Raw genomic sequence first — 14,417 nt, forward strand, 5'->3', positions numbered from 1 at the left:
GGTTACATTCCCCCCCCAACTGATAGTTATAAATGGCATCTCACTGCAAATCCCAAAAGAATGTAGACTCCCTAGGAATTATAATTTTTTCTTCCCTGCTGTTTCCTTAGGGTTACAGTTGTGCTGGTCCCTTTGTACATACTCAAATATTTGTGGAGGAAATGAGTGAATGAAGATTCACTAGTAAGGCTGAGCATCCATGATGTGTTTATAGCTCACCAATATGTTAAAGAGGAAGCTCAAGGTATGGAAAACAAGACTATTATTATTATTACACTTGGTGTTTAAATTTTCAATATAAAATCCAGTGTGTCAACTGAGGGGAAAGTATAAATCAGGCTGCTTTAATGAGACAGAGACTGTCAGACTGTCAAAAGGAGAGTAACAGGGACCGCCCAAGCAATAGAAAAGGCACTGGGCCTGGGAATCCAAAGACCTTAGCCCAATCTCCTTCCAATTTAGGATTGAAACTTCATATATATGGTTAGATTACTTAACCTCCCTGAATCTCAGGTGTCGTCATCTTAAAATAGAGACAATGATAATAATACCCATTTGGAATCCTGAGCAGAGAACACAGAGTTCACTAACTGGACCTTAACATAAAAATAGCAACCACCACCTAACCTCAGACACCCCACCCCACACAAAATGCCTCAGTTGGCACAAAAACATTTTTATATTAGAGGTCTAGTGGAATCTATGAGCCAGATAGTACCACTACAGACCAAGTAGTAGAAAACTGGGTAGTTTCATCTGTGACATCTTCCAGCACAGCCTCAAATCCAAAGCTTCCAATTAGCTGGCATTTCTGGAACACTCTCATTCCAATCCTGCTCCCTGCTGATCTACCTACGAACCCTCTCGATTATGTAACTTGGAAGCCCTGTTTGGCTGAACACAACCCACTATATCCCTCAACCTATTTCTGAATAGTTGCTGAACTTTGTTTCCTCCCAAGGACACTCCTATTCTGAGCAGCCCTCGTAAGGAGGTTCTTCCTTCTTTCACTGTTCATGCACCCCAGCACTGAGATATGGCCACTAGCTTGTGGAAAATCCCAGTTTTCTGGGGACTGACTATTATAAATTTTGGGGGTTATCTTTAAGAAAAATATTATAAAATTATAAATACAAACATCTTCTGATACTTCTGTCTTTCACCTTGTGGGTCACTGTGCCACATTCATTGAGGACATAGGAAACCTCTACATGACCACGATATGAAGGAGGGGGTGAGTCATCCAAAACTCCAGCTTCCAAGATCTTTTCCTTCCTCAGTGCCAATGACTCTCACCACACAGCATCTGAGCAAAGCAATGCTTGATCACCCGATGGACCTTGTTATAATTAGCAACAGTTCCAACTCTGAAATCCTAAATTTAAACTGTCTATTCTCTGACTACAACTCCCTGTCATGTAAAAGATTTCCATTAATTTTTTCTCCATTTGATCAGCTCCCCTCTGACATTACTTCCTTTCTCTTCCTGACTATATACTAGGCCACTAAGTAGGGTGGGGTGAGGCACCTAGGGTAAAACTTTAAGGAGGCACTCATGTTCACGGTCATGCAAGTACAGGGTATACATTATGTGTCATGATGTATTAATTTCTCACCATGACACTGAACTTTCTTGAACCCTTGCTCTTCTGTCCACAAGCTCTGTAAAACCACAGTCCTTGGTTTGGATTCATGCAATCATTCAAGGTCTCTCCCAAGCAACTGAATATGACTGAGCAAGTGATACACCACTACAGATGAAGGAAAATGCAAAGTACTGATCCTCATTCCAGGTCAGCCCTCAACTCTACCAGCAATCCTTTTGCATGTTTGTAGAACACTGTTTTTTCTCTTCCCTGCAGCAGTATGGCAGACATTGTTAGCTGTCAGCTCAATTAATACCCATTCTCTTCCTTAGTCATAGCATCTCAATTTATTGCAAGTGGCAATATGCCTAGCTAAAAGACAACCTCATTTCAGCCATGGGAAGCCATTGTGGTATAAGCTGAAGTTGGGTAGGTCTTCTAGTAAAGCTCCTTAAAAGCAATACTGATGACAGAAGAGAAGCTGCTGTGTACCTGTTGTGCTCTTTTTCACCCTTTCCCTTCTCAACCCCCTGCTTTCTGCCTGGAACAAGCATCTTGGAACGTGTGGCATTTTGAAGATGGAAGCCATTGTAAGGATGGCAGAGCAAAACAAAAGGAGACTGGGTTCTTTGTGACAGCAAGGAGCTTCCAGACCTGCCCTGGAAGGATGGCATACCTCCATCTCTATGTGAAAGAAAAACTTTATCCAGTTTCAGGCACCAGTATTTCTGCTCAAACACAACTTCACCTGGTAATGCAGACAGTCATCCCAAATTTTCAATGTTCCCTTAAAGTCTTTATTCTGCCCTCCATTGAAAAATATCAAGAGTAGGGCGCATGGGTAGCTCAGTCAGTTAAGTGCCAGACTCTTGGTTTCAGCTCAGGTCATGATCTCACAGTTTTGTGAGACTGAGCCCCAGGTCAGGCTCTGTGCTGACAGCAAGGAGCCGGCTTGGGATTCTCCCTCTCCCTCTCTCCTCTCCTGCTCCCTCATACACACACACACTCTCTCTCTCAAAATAAAAAACTTTAGAAAAAGAAAAATATCAAGGCCATCACATGCTAAAGCACCGAAACTCCTGCCCTCAAAGACTTCATTTCCCGCCTATCTCAGTAACTTTCTTCTGTCCAAGGCAAAGCATTGTAACCAGGCTTAGCTAACCTCACCTTGTGCTTCCTCAGAACTGCCTCCTAACATCCTTTCTCTCTCCACTATAGGTAACATCTCCCTGTCTCTCCATTCTGGCCTTACAGATACCTAAATCTCTCGCTTTAAAAACAAAACAAAAAACTCACAATAATCCTTACAACCCCACGACTCCCATTAACTACGATCCTAGGCCTTTCCTTTCTTTCCCATGCAAAAAAAGCGGAGTCCGTGTGTGCCAGCTTCTCTCTCCAACTGCCCATGTACCAGACCACAGACGACTTCCCCAGGCCCTCTGTTCCTCACTCTCCCAACCCAGGGCGCCCTAACTGCCAGAGCCTCTGCACCCCCGCTTTTACTCTCTGCAGCGGTAGGGGCCGGAGCGCCCCTCCCTTATGAATCGCCTACTTTCAGGTCCACACGGTCCAGGCTAGCCTCCTCCTTCCTCTCTCCTTCTCCTCCGTCAGCTTCTCTTCCTTCGTGTCAGCGGTGTTAGGCCCAAGAAGGAAGACCAGGGGCTCAGAGCAGGGGAGACAAGCTGTCTTCACCGAACACACTCAAATGGAAGGGACAGTCCGGGAGAGCGAGCGGGACAGGGAACCGACCGGTCCTCCGGAAGCGCCAACAGCAGGGCGTCCAGGTGCCGAAAACTGCTCCAAGGCTTCTCCAGGTGTCCTTGGGAGGAGCAGTCAGGCTCCGATCCTCGCCCAGGGCGCATGCGTGAGCCATCTGTGGGAGGCCCGCGCAGCGCGCGGAGCCTATAAAAGTGGCAGCCAAGGCCCAGGTGTCAGAGACGTTCCGGGTTGTGGAGGTTGGCTTAGAGCAGGTGGGCGTACCGAACACGGTGAGTGGTGGGGTTGGGTGCCGAGGGAGTGGAGGCGACTGACTTGCAGGACAGGGAGTGGGGTGTGAGTCGTGGGTAAAGAGAGGCTGGGTCCCCCGGGATGGGTTCCTCTGGACCGGGGAAGGGGCGCGGTGGGCACTCCCGAGAGGCTGAGGACGAGGGCGCTGCAGGCCAGGCCTAAGTGATGGCCCTGGAGTGGAGCTCCTGGGCACAGCCCGTCACGTTCGAGGAGCTGCGGGCAAGTTCTCTCCTGGCCTCAGTCTTCACTCTGTGTTGCTGCTGCTGCTGCTGCTGCTGCTTGGGGAAGCCGAGACTTGTTTGTGCGAGATGCGGCCCGGGCTTGTGGGCAACGCTGCCCAGGTCCCCAACGCCGCGCAGCCCTGTGTCCGCGATCCCAGGCCAGCCAGAAGAGGTGAGGACCCTTCCACCCAGACTTGGAATTCTGAAAGGGAAACAGGAGAACTTCTCCGTTAACTGTAGTGTATGGCACTTGAGTGCGACTGCCCCTTCCTAAATATGAACACCTTTCAGCCTAGGACATGAACGCCTCTTCAGAAAACGCACATTTCGAGGGCAGTAATGCCAGACCCTTTTTTTATGTGCACGCCATGGGCCAGCAGCCTTACCTGAGTCCGTGGTGCCAGAGTCCCACCTATAATCCATTCTCTGTTCCTGGGGCAGGTAAGAAGTCCAAGAAGTTCAGTGCGGTTAGAGACCCTACCCCCTAAAGCAACGCCTGAGGTTTTCGAATACTTGAATCCATGATCTCCCTTTCCTCACTCTGTCCTGACACAGAAGAGATTATGGCAGCACATAGGGGCAGTGTTTGAAGTTCACCATTTTTATAGGTAACATTTGACTTCTAGCTATATGCCGGTTATTCTGCTAAATACTGGACGTAGGTTCTCTCATTTGACCTCAACAACCTGATGGACTAGGTATTATTGCTGTCTTTGTTTCACAAATGGGGGAACTGCGGCTCGGAGTCTGGGACTTGCCCAGAGTTACACAGGAGTCAAACCAAAATTTTATTAAACTAGTCTAGTAGAGGGACCTAGAGCTCCTAGTCCCTATAATCTTTTTTTAACAAGGCCTAAAGATTCTAAAAGCTATTATGGTAAGGTAAAAAAAAAGTACTCTGGGAGAAGTATGGCAAAACTTAAATGTTTGGGAGGTGGACATCTAGGATTTCATGCATTATGGGGTGGAAGAGGGCTTTAGGCAGTGCAGGAGAATCCATGGGGTGATTCTCCCTTCTCACACCTCCAGTAGCAAAGATAATGTTAAACCTATTCTTCTGTGTACCCTGTTGTAGATGAAGCATGTTGTGTATCTTATGCAACTGTTTTCCAAGGAGAAAACTAGGTGTGATAAGGATTTCTTTTGAGTTCATCAGTCACTGATCCCACATGAGTAGAATTTTTAGTCCAAGGAGCTCCTGGTGGCAGCCGTTTTATAGCTGTAGTCTGAGCAATAAGGAATTCTGCCAGCATATGGTCTACGGACTTCAGCTCCTCACTGTCTCCAGCAAGACGGCCCACTTGACATATTTTGGACTTGTACCTCCACATGAGCTTAAAGAAATTTTTATATATAAGCATTCCGTTAGCTCTATTTCTCTGGTGATCCCCTAATTAATACAGATGTTGAAATGTGATTTTGGAAGGGTAGATGAAGGAATTATATGAGGAAAACTCTTGAGGTCAGAGGGTGGGAAATTCCTAAAAGAAATGCATATTGTACCTTAAACTTTCTTTGAATTAAAAGGCTGAGATTCCATACTTGTGCAGTTTGTTCATGTGATTCACTTTCAGGTTTGTTTATTTATTTAAAGTTTGAGAGAGAGTGCCCATACAAGCAGGAGAGCGGCAGAGAGAGAATCCCAAGCAGACTCCATGCTGTCAGTGCAGAGCTGGAGGCAGGCTTGATCTGGCAAACTGTGACATCATGACCTGAGCCAAAATCAAGACTCAGACACGTAACCAACTAAGTCACTCAGGCACCCTTCACCTTCAGGTTTAAAATATTTGTCCTAAGAGTTGTGATTTAGAATTAAAGTGGTGAGTACTGGAAGTAGGACTCAGATTTGTATTGCTTATTTGCTTGTTTGTTTTAATTGCAATCAAACTCAGAGACTTTAGGAATTACTGTCTTGTGTAACCTAGAACTGCAAGAAAGAAGCCACTTCAGGTTGGCTAAATAGGGAATCAAAAGACATAATCCAGGGGCGCCTGGGTGGCTCAGTCGGTTGAGCGTCCGACTTCAGCTCAGGTCATGATCTCACGGTTTGTGAGTTTGAGCCCCGCGTCGGGCTCTGTGCTGACAGCTCAGAGCCTGGAGCCTGCTTCCGATTCTGTGTCTCCCTCTCTCTGACCTTCCCCCGTTCATGCTCTGTCTCTCTCCGTCTCAAAAATAAATAAACATTAAAAAAAAAAATTAAAAAAAAAAAGACATAATCCATATTAGTACTTATTTCCCTTTATTTCTAGGTTTTGACTTTCTCTGTATTAATCTCATACTTAGCCATTTCAAAGTGGCAAAGATGGTTACAGCATTCCTAGGCCTGTAATGATTTTATGGCTAGGGGTCTCAGAGAAGAGCCCACTCTTCCAGTAGATTCAATGAGTTCCAAAGCTCACTGTCAGTGGTCTGGCTTTGTCACATGCCCTCCTTGTTCTACTTACCAAGCCAGGAATATGGACCAGTCTCCTTAATCAGTCTAGGTTATATTCCCCATGTTGAAGGTGTATAAGCCAGTCATATTCCATTTGGACATAGAAGGTCTCTCCATTTTCAAAGGAGCTTGAAGGGCCTATTGCCAAGAGACGATGCCAGTATGGAAAGATAAATGTTGACTATAGATTCACTGAGGATAATTTACATCATTTTTGGATAAAGTTAGTTAAGTAGGAAATGAGAGGAATGTATTAGAACTTGTCAAATAGCTGGATAAAATTGTGTATTAAACACATTTGCATTTCCTTGATGACAGATGATGTGAAGCATATTTTCATATGTATATTTAGCAAGTTTTGTCTGTGTATTTTCTTTGGTGAGGTGTCTGTTAAGGTCTGAAGCCTATTTTTTAATCAGGTTCTTTTCTTTTTTCTTTTTTTTTTTTTAAGTTTATTTATTTTGAGAGACACAGAGGCAGCATGAGCAGGGGAGGGGCAGACAGGGTGGGAGAGAGAATCCCAAGCAGGCTCCACACTGTCAGCACAGAGCCTGATGTGGGGCTTGAATTCATGAACCACAAGATCATGAGCTGAGCCAAAATCAAGAGTCAGATGGATGTTTAACTGGCTGAGCCACCCAGGCACCCCCTAATTGGGTTATTTTCTTAATGTTTTAAGGGTTCTTTGTATATTTTGGGTAACTGTCCTTTATCAGTATTTTCTCCCAGTCTGTGACTTTTCACTCAGTTGACAGTATCAGTATCTTTTGCAGTTTTAAATTTTAATGAAGTCAGCTTTCAGTTCTTTCTTGCATGCATCATATATGCCACTAGTATTTTGGATAAGAAGTCATCACTATACTTAAGGACATACAGGTTTTCTGTTATCTTCTAGGTCTTATAGTTTCTGCATTTTACATTGAGGTTTGTGGTCCATTTTGAGTTAATTTTTGTGAAGGGTGTTTAAGGTCTTTTTCTAGAATCACTTTTTGCACGTGTATGTTCAGTTGTTCCAGGATGGTTCATTGAAAAGACCATCTTTGCTCCATTGTTTTGTCTTTGCTCCTTTGTCAAACATTGGTTAATTACACAGGTCTGGGTGTGGGCTCTCCAGTCTATCCTATTGATCTGTTGGTAACTTCTTAAGTGTTTGGTAGTCTTCAATGGGCCCTTCTGGGCCTGTACTTTTTGTTCTAGAAGGTTATCAGTTGATTTTTTTCTTTAATAGATATAGGTCTATGCAGATGTCCATTTCTACTTGTATGAGTCTAGCAAACTCTGTCTTTCAAGGAATTGGTCCATTTTGTGTAGGTTATGAAAGCTGTGGTAATAGAGTTCATAGTATTCCTTCCATCTTTTTAATGTCCATGGGATCTGAAGTGGCACCCTCTTTCATTTCTGATACTAGTCATTTGTGTCTTCCCCTTTTTCACTCAGTGAGCTGGCTGGTGGTTTATCAACTTTATTGATCTTTTCAATGAACCAGCTTTTTTATTTTATTTTTTTATTGATTCTGTTGTCAATTTCATTAATTCTGCTTTAACTTTTATTTTCTTATTCTTTGAATTTAATTTGCTCTTTATTTTCTAGTTTCCGAGATAGAGACTATATAATTGATTTTCAAATCTTTTCAATTTTGTAAATTTCCCTCTAATCATTACTTCCATGTCATCCAACAAATTTTGACAAGTTCTATTTCATTTAGTTCAAAAATCTTTTTCTTTTTTTTTTTTTGAGTAGGCTTTGTGCTTATCACAGAGCCCAGTGCCAGTGCCACTCATGACCCTGAGATCAAGACCTGAGGTGAGACCAAGAGTTGGACGCTTAACTGACTGACTCACTCGGCACCCCTAGCTCAAAATCTTTAAATTTCTCCTGAGATTTCTTCATTGACTCAGTGTTACTTAGTATTTAATCTCAAAGTATTAGGTGATTTTACAGCTATCCTTGTTTTCTATATTCAGTTGTAGGCTAAGAGCAGACACTGTATGATTAATATACTTTTTAATTTGTGAAAGTGTTTTTTTATGGCCCACAGTATGTACTGTCTTGGTGAGTGCTCCATGTGGGTGTGAGATGTGTATTCTGTTGAATAAAGAAGTCTGTGGATGTCCATTATTTCCAGTTGGTTAAGCGTACTGTTGAGTTCAGCTGTCCTTACTGATTTTGTACACCTGCCACATCTGTCCTATTCTGATACAGGAGTATTAAAATCTCCTAGTGGTAATAGTGGGTCATTCTATTTCTCCATGTATTTCTATCACTTTTGGCCTCACATAGTTTCACCCTCTGTTAAGGGCATGCACTTTAGGGAGGGATTGTTACGTTTCAGTGAAGAATTGATGTTTCATGTAATGCCACTCTTTATCCCTGATCACTTTCCTTGGTCTGAAGTCTGCTCTGTCTGAAAGAAATACAGCTTGTCCCCTTTCTTTTGATTAGTATTAACATGGTACATCTTTTTCCATTCCTGTCTTCATATTTAAAGTGAATTTTTTTTTTGTAGACAATACAGTTTTTGCCTTTTAGGGTGTCTTGTAATGTTTTATTAATTGCCAGGCATTCTGTACTGCATAAAAGGAAGTGCTCTAAATAGGCTTTTAGTGACATGGTAAGTTGGGGAGGTAGGACAGGGACCATTGTGCTATGGTTATATATAGAAGGACTGTGATTTTAGGTCTCAGTCTTTTAGTGAGATTGTGCCTTTGGACTATGAACTATGCCTTCTCCCATTGGGCAGGGAAGGGTGGTTAGGGTGGTTTGAGATAAGTATTTGCTTACACCCTGATCAGTTAGGCTCTGGTCAACTAGCTTGTCCTGAGGTCTGGTGTTAGTGTTGGCTGGAGTTCTCCTTGTGTATGTCACAGTGGTTCCTCTTCTCTCCTCTTCCTGTGGGATCTTTCTCCTAGATTTAATGTAAGAAACTGGTTGAGCTACTGTAGATAAAATTCAAAAAAAGCAAAGGGCAGCAGGGGATGGGGGAGGATTCCCTATGAATGGATCCCCTTGAAGTTTTTAACAATCAGATTTGTTCTCCTTGAGCCTGCAATTTGTCAGTAACAATAGTTCAGGCTTCCCTGTCCCACTACTAATTCCCATGGAATTTTTATCTCTTGGGTTTATACCCCTCTAAGTTGCACTTATCTGCATTCACATATCTCTCCAACACTGGGGTAGCACTTTGCCTGTAACCTACTGCTATGAAGGGTCTGGGAAGAATTCTTGATTTTTTCAGTTCACCTTTTTACTTTGTTTGGAGTAAATGACTTCCAAACTTCTTACATATCCAGAATCAAACTCTACCAGCTTTTAATATTAATTAGACATGCAGTACTCATAGGTGTGCAATTGAAATAGAGGGACAAATTCATGCTTTTATAAATAGGCTGATTTTGATTCAATATTAAGTTCTGTTTGCATCCATTCCCTCCTTTGTATAACAAGATGAATTAGTTTTCTTTTGACATTGGCCAACATCTCCCCATTTCTCCCACCACCCAGCCCCTGGCAACCACCATTCTACTGTTTCTGAGTTCATCTTTTCTAGATTTTACATTTAGGTGAGATGATATGGCATTTGACTTCCTTTATTGAACTGACTTCTCTTAGGAAAAGCCCTCAAGGTCCATCTGTTATCACAAGTGGCAAGATTTCCATTTAAAAAACAAAAGGTTGGGGCACCTGGGTGGCTCAGTGGGTTAAGCATCTGACTTTGGCTCAGGTCATGATCTCATGGTTCATGAGTTCAAGTCCCACGTCAGGCTCTGTGCTGACAGCTCAGAGCCTGGAGCCTGCTTTGGATTCTGTGTGTGTGTGTATCTCTCTCTGCCCCTCCCCAGCTCACGCGTGCGCCCTCTCTCTCTGTCTCTCTCTCTCTCAAAAATAAATAAACATTAAAAAATTTTTAAGAAATAAAAAGCAAGTGGGCATGGGTGGCCCAGTCGGTTAAGTGTCTGACTTTGGCTCAGGTCATGATCTCACAGTTTGTGGGTTCGAGCCCTGCATCGGGCTCTGTGCTGACATCTCAGAGCCTGGAGCCTGCTAAGGATTCTGTGTCTCCCTCTCTCTCCCTCTCTCTCTGCCCCCTCTCCCACTCATCTCTCTCTCTCAAAAATAAATAAACATTTAAAAAGTTAAAAAAAAAAAAAAAAAAAAAGAAATGTTTTAGGGCACCTGGGTGGCTCAGTCAGTTAAACATCGACTCTTGATTTCAGTTCAGGTCTTAATCTCAAGGATGTGAGTTCAGGTCCTGCACTGGGCTGTGTACTAGGTGTGAAGCCTACTTAAAATGTGTGTGTGTATATATATGTATACAGATACATATGTGTGTATAATATATATATATATATATATATATATATATGTATGTATATATATGTATGTATGTATCTGTATATATATATGTATGTATATATATATTATACACACACATACAGCTGTATACAGATACAGATGTATCTGTACACACACACACACACACACACACACATGCACACAAAAGATTTTGGTAGCAGTTGGAAGAAGTAGGGAAGGAGGGATTTCCAGAAAAGTGAAGAGAAGTTGGCCTGTGGGGAATCCACATATGGCTAGAGCCTATAGGCTTAGTGGGACAGTGAGATGATACAGATACAAATCAGATAATAAGGGCCTTTATGGTATCCTAAAGAATGGGGTCATTGTTCCTCATTTCCTGAATGGCAGTGATAAGCCCTTCAAATACTGTGTCTGGAGTGAGGAGGGGTCACAGTTGAGTCAGAAATAAAATTCTGGGGGCACCTGGCTGGCTCAGTTGGTGGAACATCTGACTCTTGATGCTCAGGGTCATGAGTTTGAGCCCCATGCCCCACAGTTGGGTAATCTCTACAGTTGGGTGTAGAGATTACTTAAGAAAAGACAAAGATAATTCTGGAGGTGGTATGGACTACAGACCTGTGAATGTCAGGGGGATGGGTAAAGGAAGTTACTAGTAGTTACTGAGGTAAAAACATAGGAGAGGACTTCAAAGTCCTTCGCATGGTAGAAGAGGGAAGGTATTACAAAGAGTAGCCATGGATTTTGATTAGTGAGTGACAAAACTTTAACACCTATGTTTTTGCAGTAAGTGGCTGAATAGGGTCCTATGGTAGATTCTACTGGCAGAGATCTGCTATTATGGTATTTTGTTCCACTGTATGATATGGTACAACATATGGTAGGAAGTTATCTGAGTCATGAACTTCATTCTGTTGGCTTCTAACCTCTATAGACAGTGTTGAACTCCCAACGTGAGACTTATCTGTTTACTTTCAATACAGAAAGAAACCCATGAGCTTCTATGTATAAATACATCAGGCCAGGTCCGACAGGCATTTTCATGCAGTCTTAAACAGTGAAATTGAGTTCATAAGATCAACTTCACTATATTGAGTAAACTGCCTCATAAACACTGATCTGAGTATAATTACTGCTTTTATATACTAAGTAGAGGTTTTATCTTAACTTTGTTAATCGTATACATCTGTTTTGCAAAAGCAAATGCCTTTCCTTAAATGAATTTGTATGAGAGAAATGTGTCTGTCATTCCTGGCACCACTGCACTGTTTACCCCTAAAGAGTGGAAAATGGGGGAAGATGTGTGTATGTGTGAATGAATAGTGCTGAATGAACAGGTTTAGAAAGGCTTGTACATACAAAGGACTTTTGTTCTCCTTTGCTCTATAAGAGCTGACATAATTATTCTTTCTTCAGCCACAACAATCCGGAATTATGCTTAGTGGGTGCTTGGTCTCTTTGAAAAACCGCCACTACTAAGTAGGGGTGATTCATGATATGTTATCTGATGGTCTGGCAACCAGTCAGAACAGATGCCTGCTCTTGTAGTGAAGGGGGGTGCTGGAGGCCCCACTGTTCTGGTCATTGCCCTTTCACTTGTTGAATCCTGAGGGGAGAAAGTGGGGGGCCATTAGCTACCAACTAGCATGGAAGAAATGCCATATTTTAACACTTGGTGTGGCCACTTGGCTGTGTACTGGCTGAATGTTGGGACCAGCTGCAGGAGACAGAGTGACTACTGTATTCTCTTTCCAGGTTTCAGAAATGGAAGTCTGTATTTTCCATATTCAGTGGTACTCAGTGAGTATCCTGGCTTCCTTGTTCCTCAGTCACCATTGCCCACTACACTTAACCGACGACCTATGTTTTATAACACAGCACATTTCCAGCACTGTAGTGGCTATGGAAAGAAAAAGAAAACGAGAGAGACTCAGACTGAACCTCAGCAGGCTGAGAACATGACTCAGAAACAAGACACCCACTCAGAAGGTGATATGGTGACCAGTATCCCTACTTCTAATATTGACATAGAAATGGACGACATTCCTGAAGAAACAGATGGCATTTTGTCTTCTGTTGCCCAAAAGAGGGAGCTACATGGTAAGAGCCCTTCTAATAACAGCCTGTATAGGACATCACCTCAAGGAAGCTATGCATCTGAGAAAGAGAAAATGAGGCTAGAACAGAGCAAAGGATCCCTTGTAATGCAGTTCTGGAAGACTTTGAAGGAAACTATGCGTTTGTATGACCTAGCTTATGGTAAAGCTTATGCCAGAGAAGATGGTGCAGGACAATAGGATTTCACAGAGTTCTTGGGAAAATAGAACTTTCCCTCATGAGGGTACAGAGGGCATTACGTGTAAAGATGAAGAAAGCACTGTCTGGTTGGAGCAGTGTCATGATGTAAGACATGATGATGTGGTAAAGTTGGACTCCATCATGAATATGAACTTGGGTAAAGAAAAAAGCTATGCAGCTGCTCCCCAATTCCTATCTTCTCCAGATGAAGCAAAAGACAGAGATAGAATCCAGGATACCCTGAACTCAAATCTGTGCCTGTCTTCTGGAGATGGCAATAAGCTCCAGCAGGAAAGGCCGGTCTGCTCCAGCAATAAAGCCATTGAGGACCTGAGCCTACAGTCCAATCCCAGAGTCCCCTTCGCATTGAGGAAAGCATGCTAGACAATGGTAGTGGGGGCCATGGCTTCCCTGTGAACATGAATGAAGTTAGAGTGGTACAGAGCAACAGCTACCCTGAGAATTATGTCCCTCCTCCTATCTCGCTGGCCAAGTTCAACCAGGCTGATGGAGGCATTCAGTGTGATATGAGCCAGTGGCAGGATGCAGAGCTGGAGCAATCCCCTGAGCAAATGCTTTCCAAAGATGAGTCATGACTAGACTACAAAACTAAGGGATCACAGAGAAAGTCAATCAGGAATAGGAAATTGAACACAAATGAAGAAAAAATGACCATAAATGATGAGATTGAGGAGTATCATGAGAACTTCAAAAAGTGTGCCAAAATTAAAAAGACTGTGAAAGGCAGAAAGCAGAAAACCCTGAGCAACTTCTCAAGTGGTAACATAGTGTATTTGTTGAAGAAAACGCTGCCTTGAACACTGTTCTTCCCGAGGATTCAGAAGACTGTGAGTTGGAAGAGGAAGTTGAAGGTGAAATGTATGAGGTAGAATGCCTCTTTGAAGAAGTTAGTCCACCAGACCCTGTGAATTCCTCAAAAAGAAGGATTTATTGCAATGCCAGCAGGATAATCAGGATGCCACCTGAGTGGTCTCTCCCTCCTCAACTTATCGTCTGGCCCACCAGAAATAAGGACAGGTTAAAGCATGTTGAATATGAGAGCATCCCTATGGTGTATGAAGTGACAGGACAGGATGGCAGGATCCAAAGGGAATGTATGATGGCCATGCAGAAGGGACTGGAGTCTAAGACAGCCTCTCACAAGTCATGGGAATGTAAGTGACTAATGGGCTGGTCCTATTTGGTTGTCTGTGGTGTTTCCATACTGCATCCTGGAGGCAAAGGCAGCCGTACATCAATAGTATTTCTCCATTTTGAAAGTATGTTCTTAAACAATTATAGATGCCCATGTGTGCAGGATTGGCAGAGATCCCAAGTCTGAGGTCCTGCATTCCAGGAAATTGTAATGTAATTTGAAATAAAGAGCTGTAGCAGATGATGGAGAGCTGGTTGGTCTTAAAGGACAGTGGGGTTGAGAGAGCAAAGGAGAGATGGACATTGAGGTAGGTGGTTGCTGAGAATGGGCAGTCCATGTGGAGGCAGTGAATTGTGATACAAATTTGGGGACTGTGGTTTGAAGTGGGAATGGAGACAGCA

At 43.0% G+C, this 14,417-nt stretch overlaps 2 protein-coding genes across 7 annotated transcripts in view; one reads left to right on the forward strand and one right to left on the reverse strand.

Moving 5' to 3' along the window:
• Positions 1-3,085: 3,085 nt before the first annotated feature.
• LOC102967435 (retinitis pigmentosa 9 protein-like) overlaps positions 3,086-14,417 on the reverse strand; it is a 37,583-nt gene continuing 26,251 nt past the window's right edge. For 3 of the 5 annotated variants that reach the window (XM_042969591.1, XM_042969577.1, XM_042969599.1), the window contains one exon: positions 3,086-4,019. The gene's annotated coding sequence lies outside the window, so the exon portion shown is untranslated. Of the gene's footprint in view, positions 4,020-8,107; positions 9,157-14,417 lie in introns of those variants that run through there. The other 2 variants (XR_006211925.1, XM_042969583.1) reach the window with 2 other exon arrangements.
• On the forward strand, positions 3,502-13,869 carry LOC122234165. Of its 2 annotated transcripts, none has more exons than XM_042969634.1 (3): positions 3,502-3,577; positions 4,109-4,258; positions 12,318-13,869. In XM_042969634.1, the coding sequence occupies exons 2-3, from the start codon at positions 4,117-4,119 to the stop codon at positions 12,857-12,859; spliced, it is 684 nt and encodes a 227-aa protein (XP_042825568.1). In that variant the 5' UTR covers positions 3,502-3,577; positions 4,109-4,116; the 3' UTR covers positions 12,860-13,869. The 2 variants fall into 2 exon arrangements, with proteins under 2 accessions (XP_042825568.1, XP_042825575.1); XM_042969641.1 differs by lacking the exon at positions 3,502-3,577 and adding an exon at positions 3,946-3,989.

Source organism: Panthera tigris, chromosome A2 (genome assembly GCF_018350195.1).
Source record: "Panthera tigris isolate Pti1 chromosome A2, P.tigris_Pti1_mat1.1, whole genome shotgun sequence".
NCBI classification, from domain to species: Eukaryota; Metazoa; Chordata; class Mammalia; order Carnivora; family Felidae; genus Panthera; species Panthera tigris.

Coding starts and splice junctions, on each gene's coding strand:
- LOC122234165 (XM_042969634.1), top strand. CDS start 4,117: ATGAACGCCTCTTCAGAAAACGCACATTTCGAGGGCAGTAATGCCAGA. Junction 4,259..12,317: donor ATTCTCTGTTCCTGGGGCAG/GTAAGAAGTCCA, acceptor TTCTCTTTCCAG/GTTTCAGAAATGGAAGTCTG.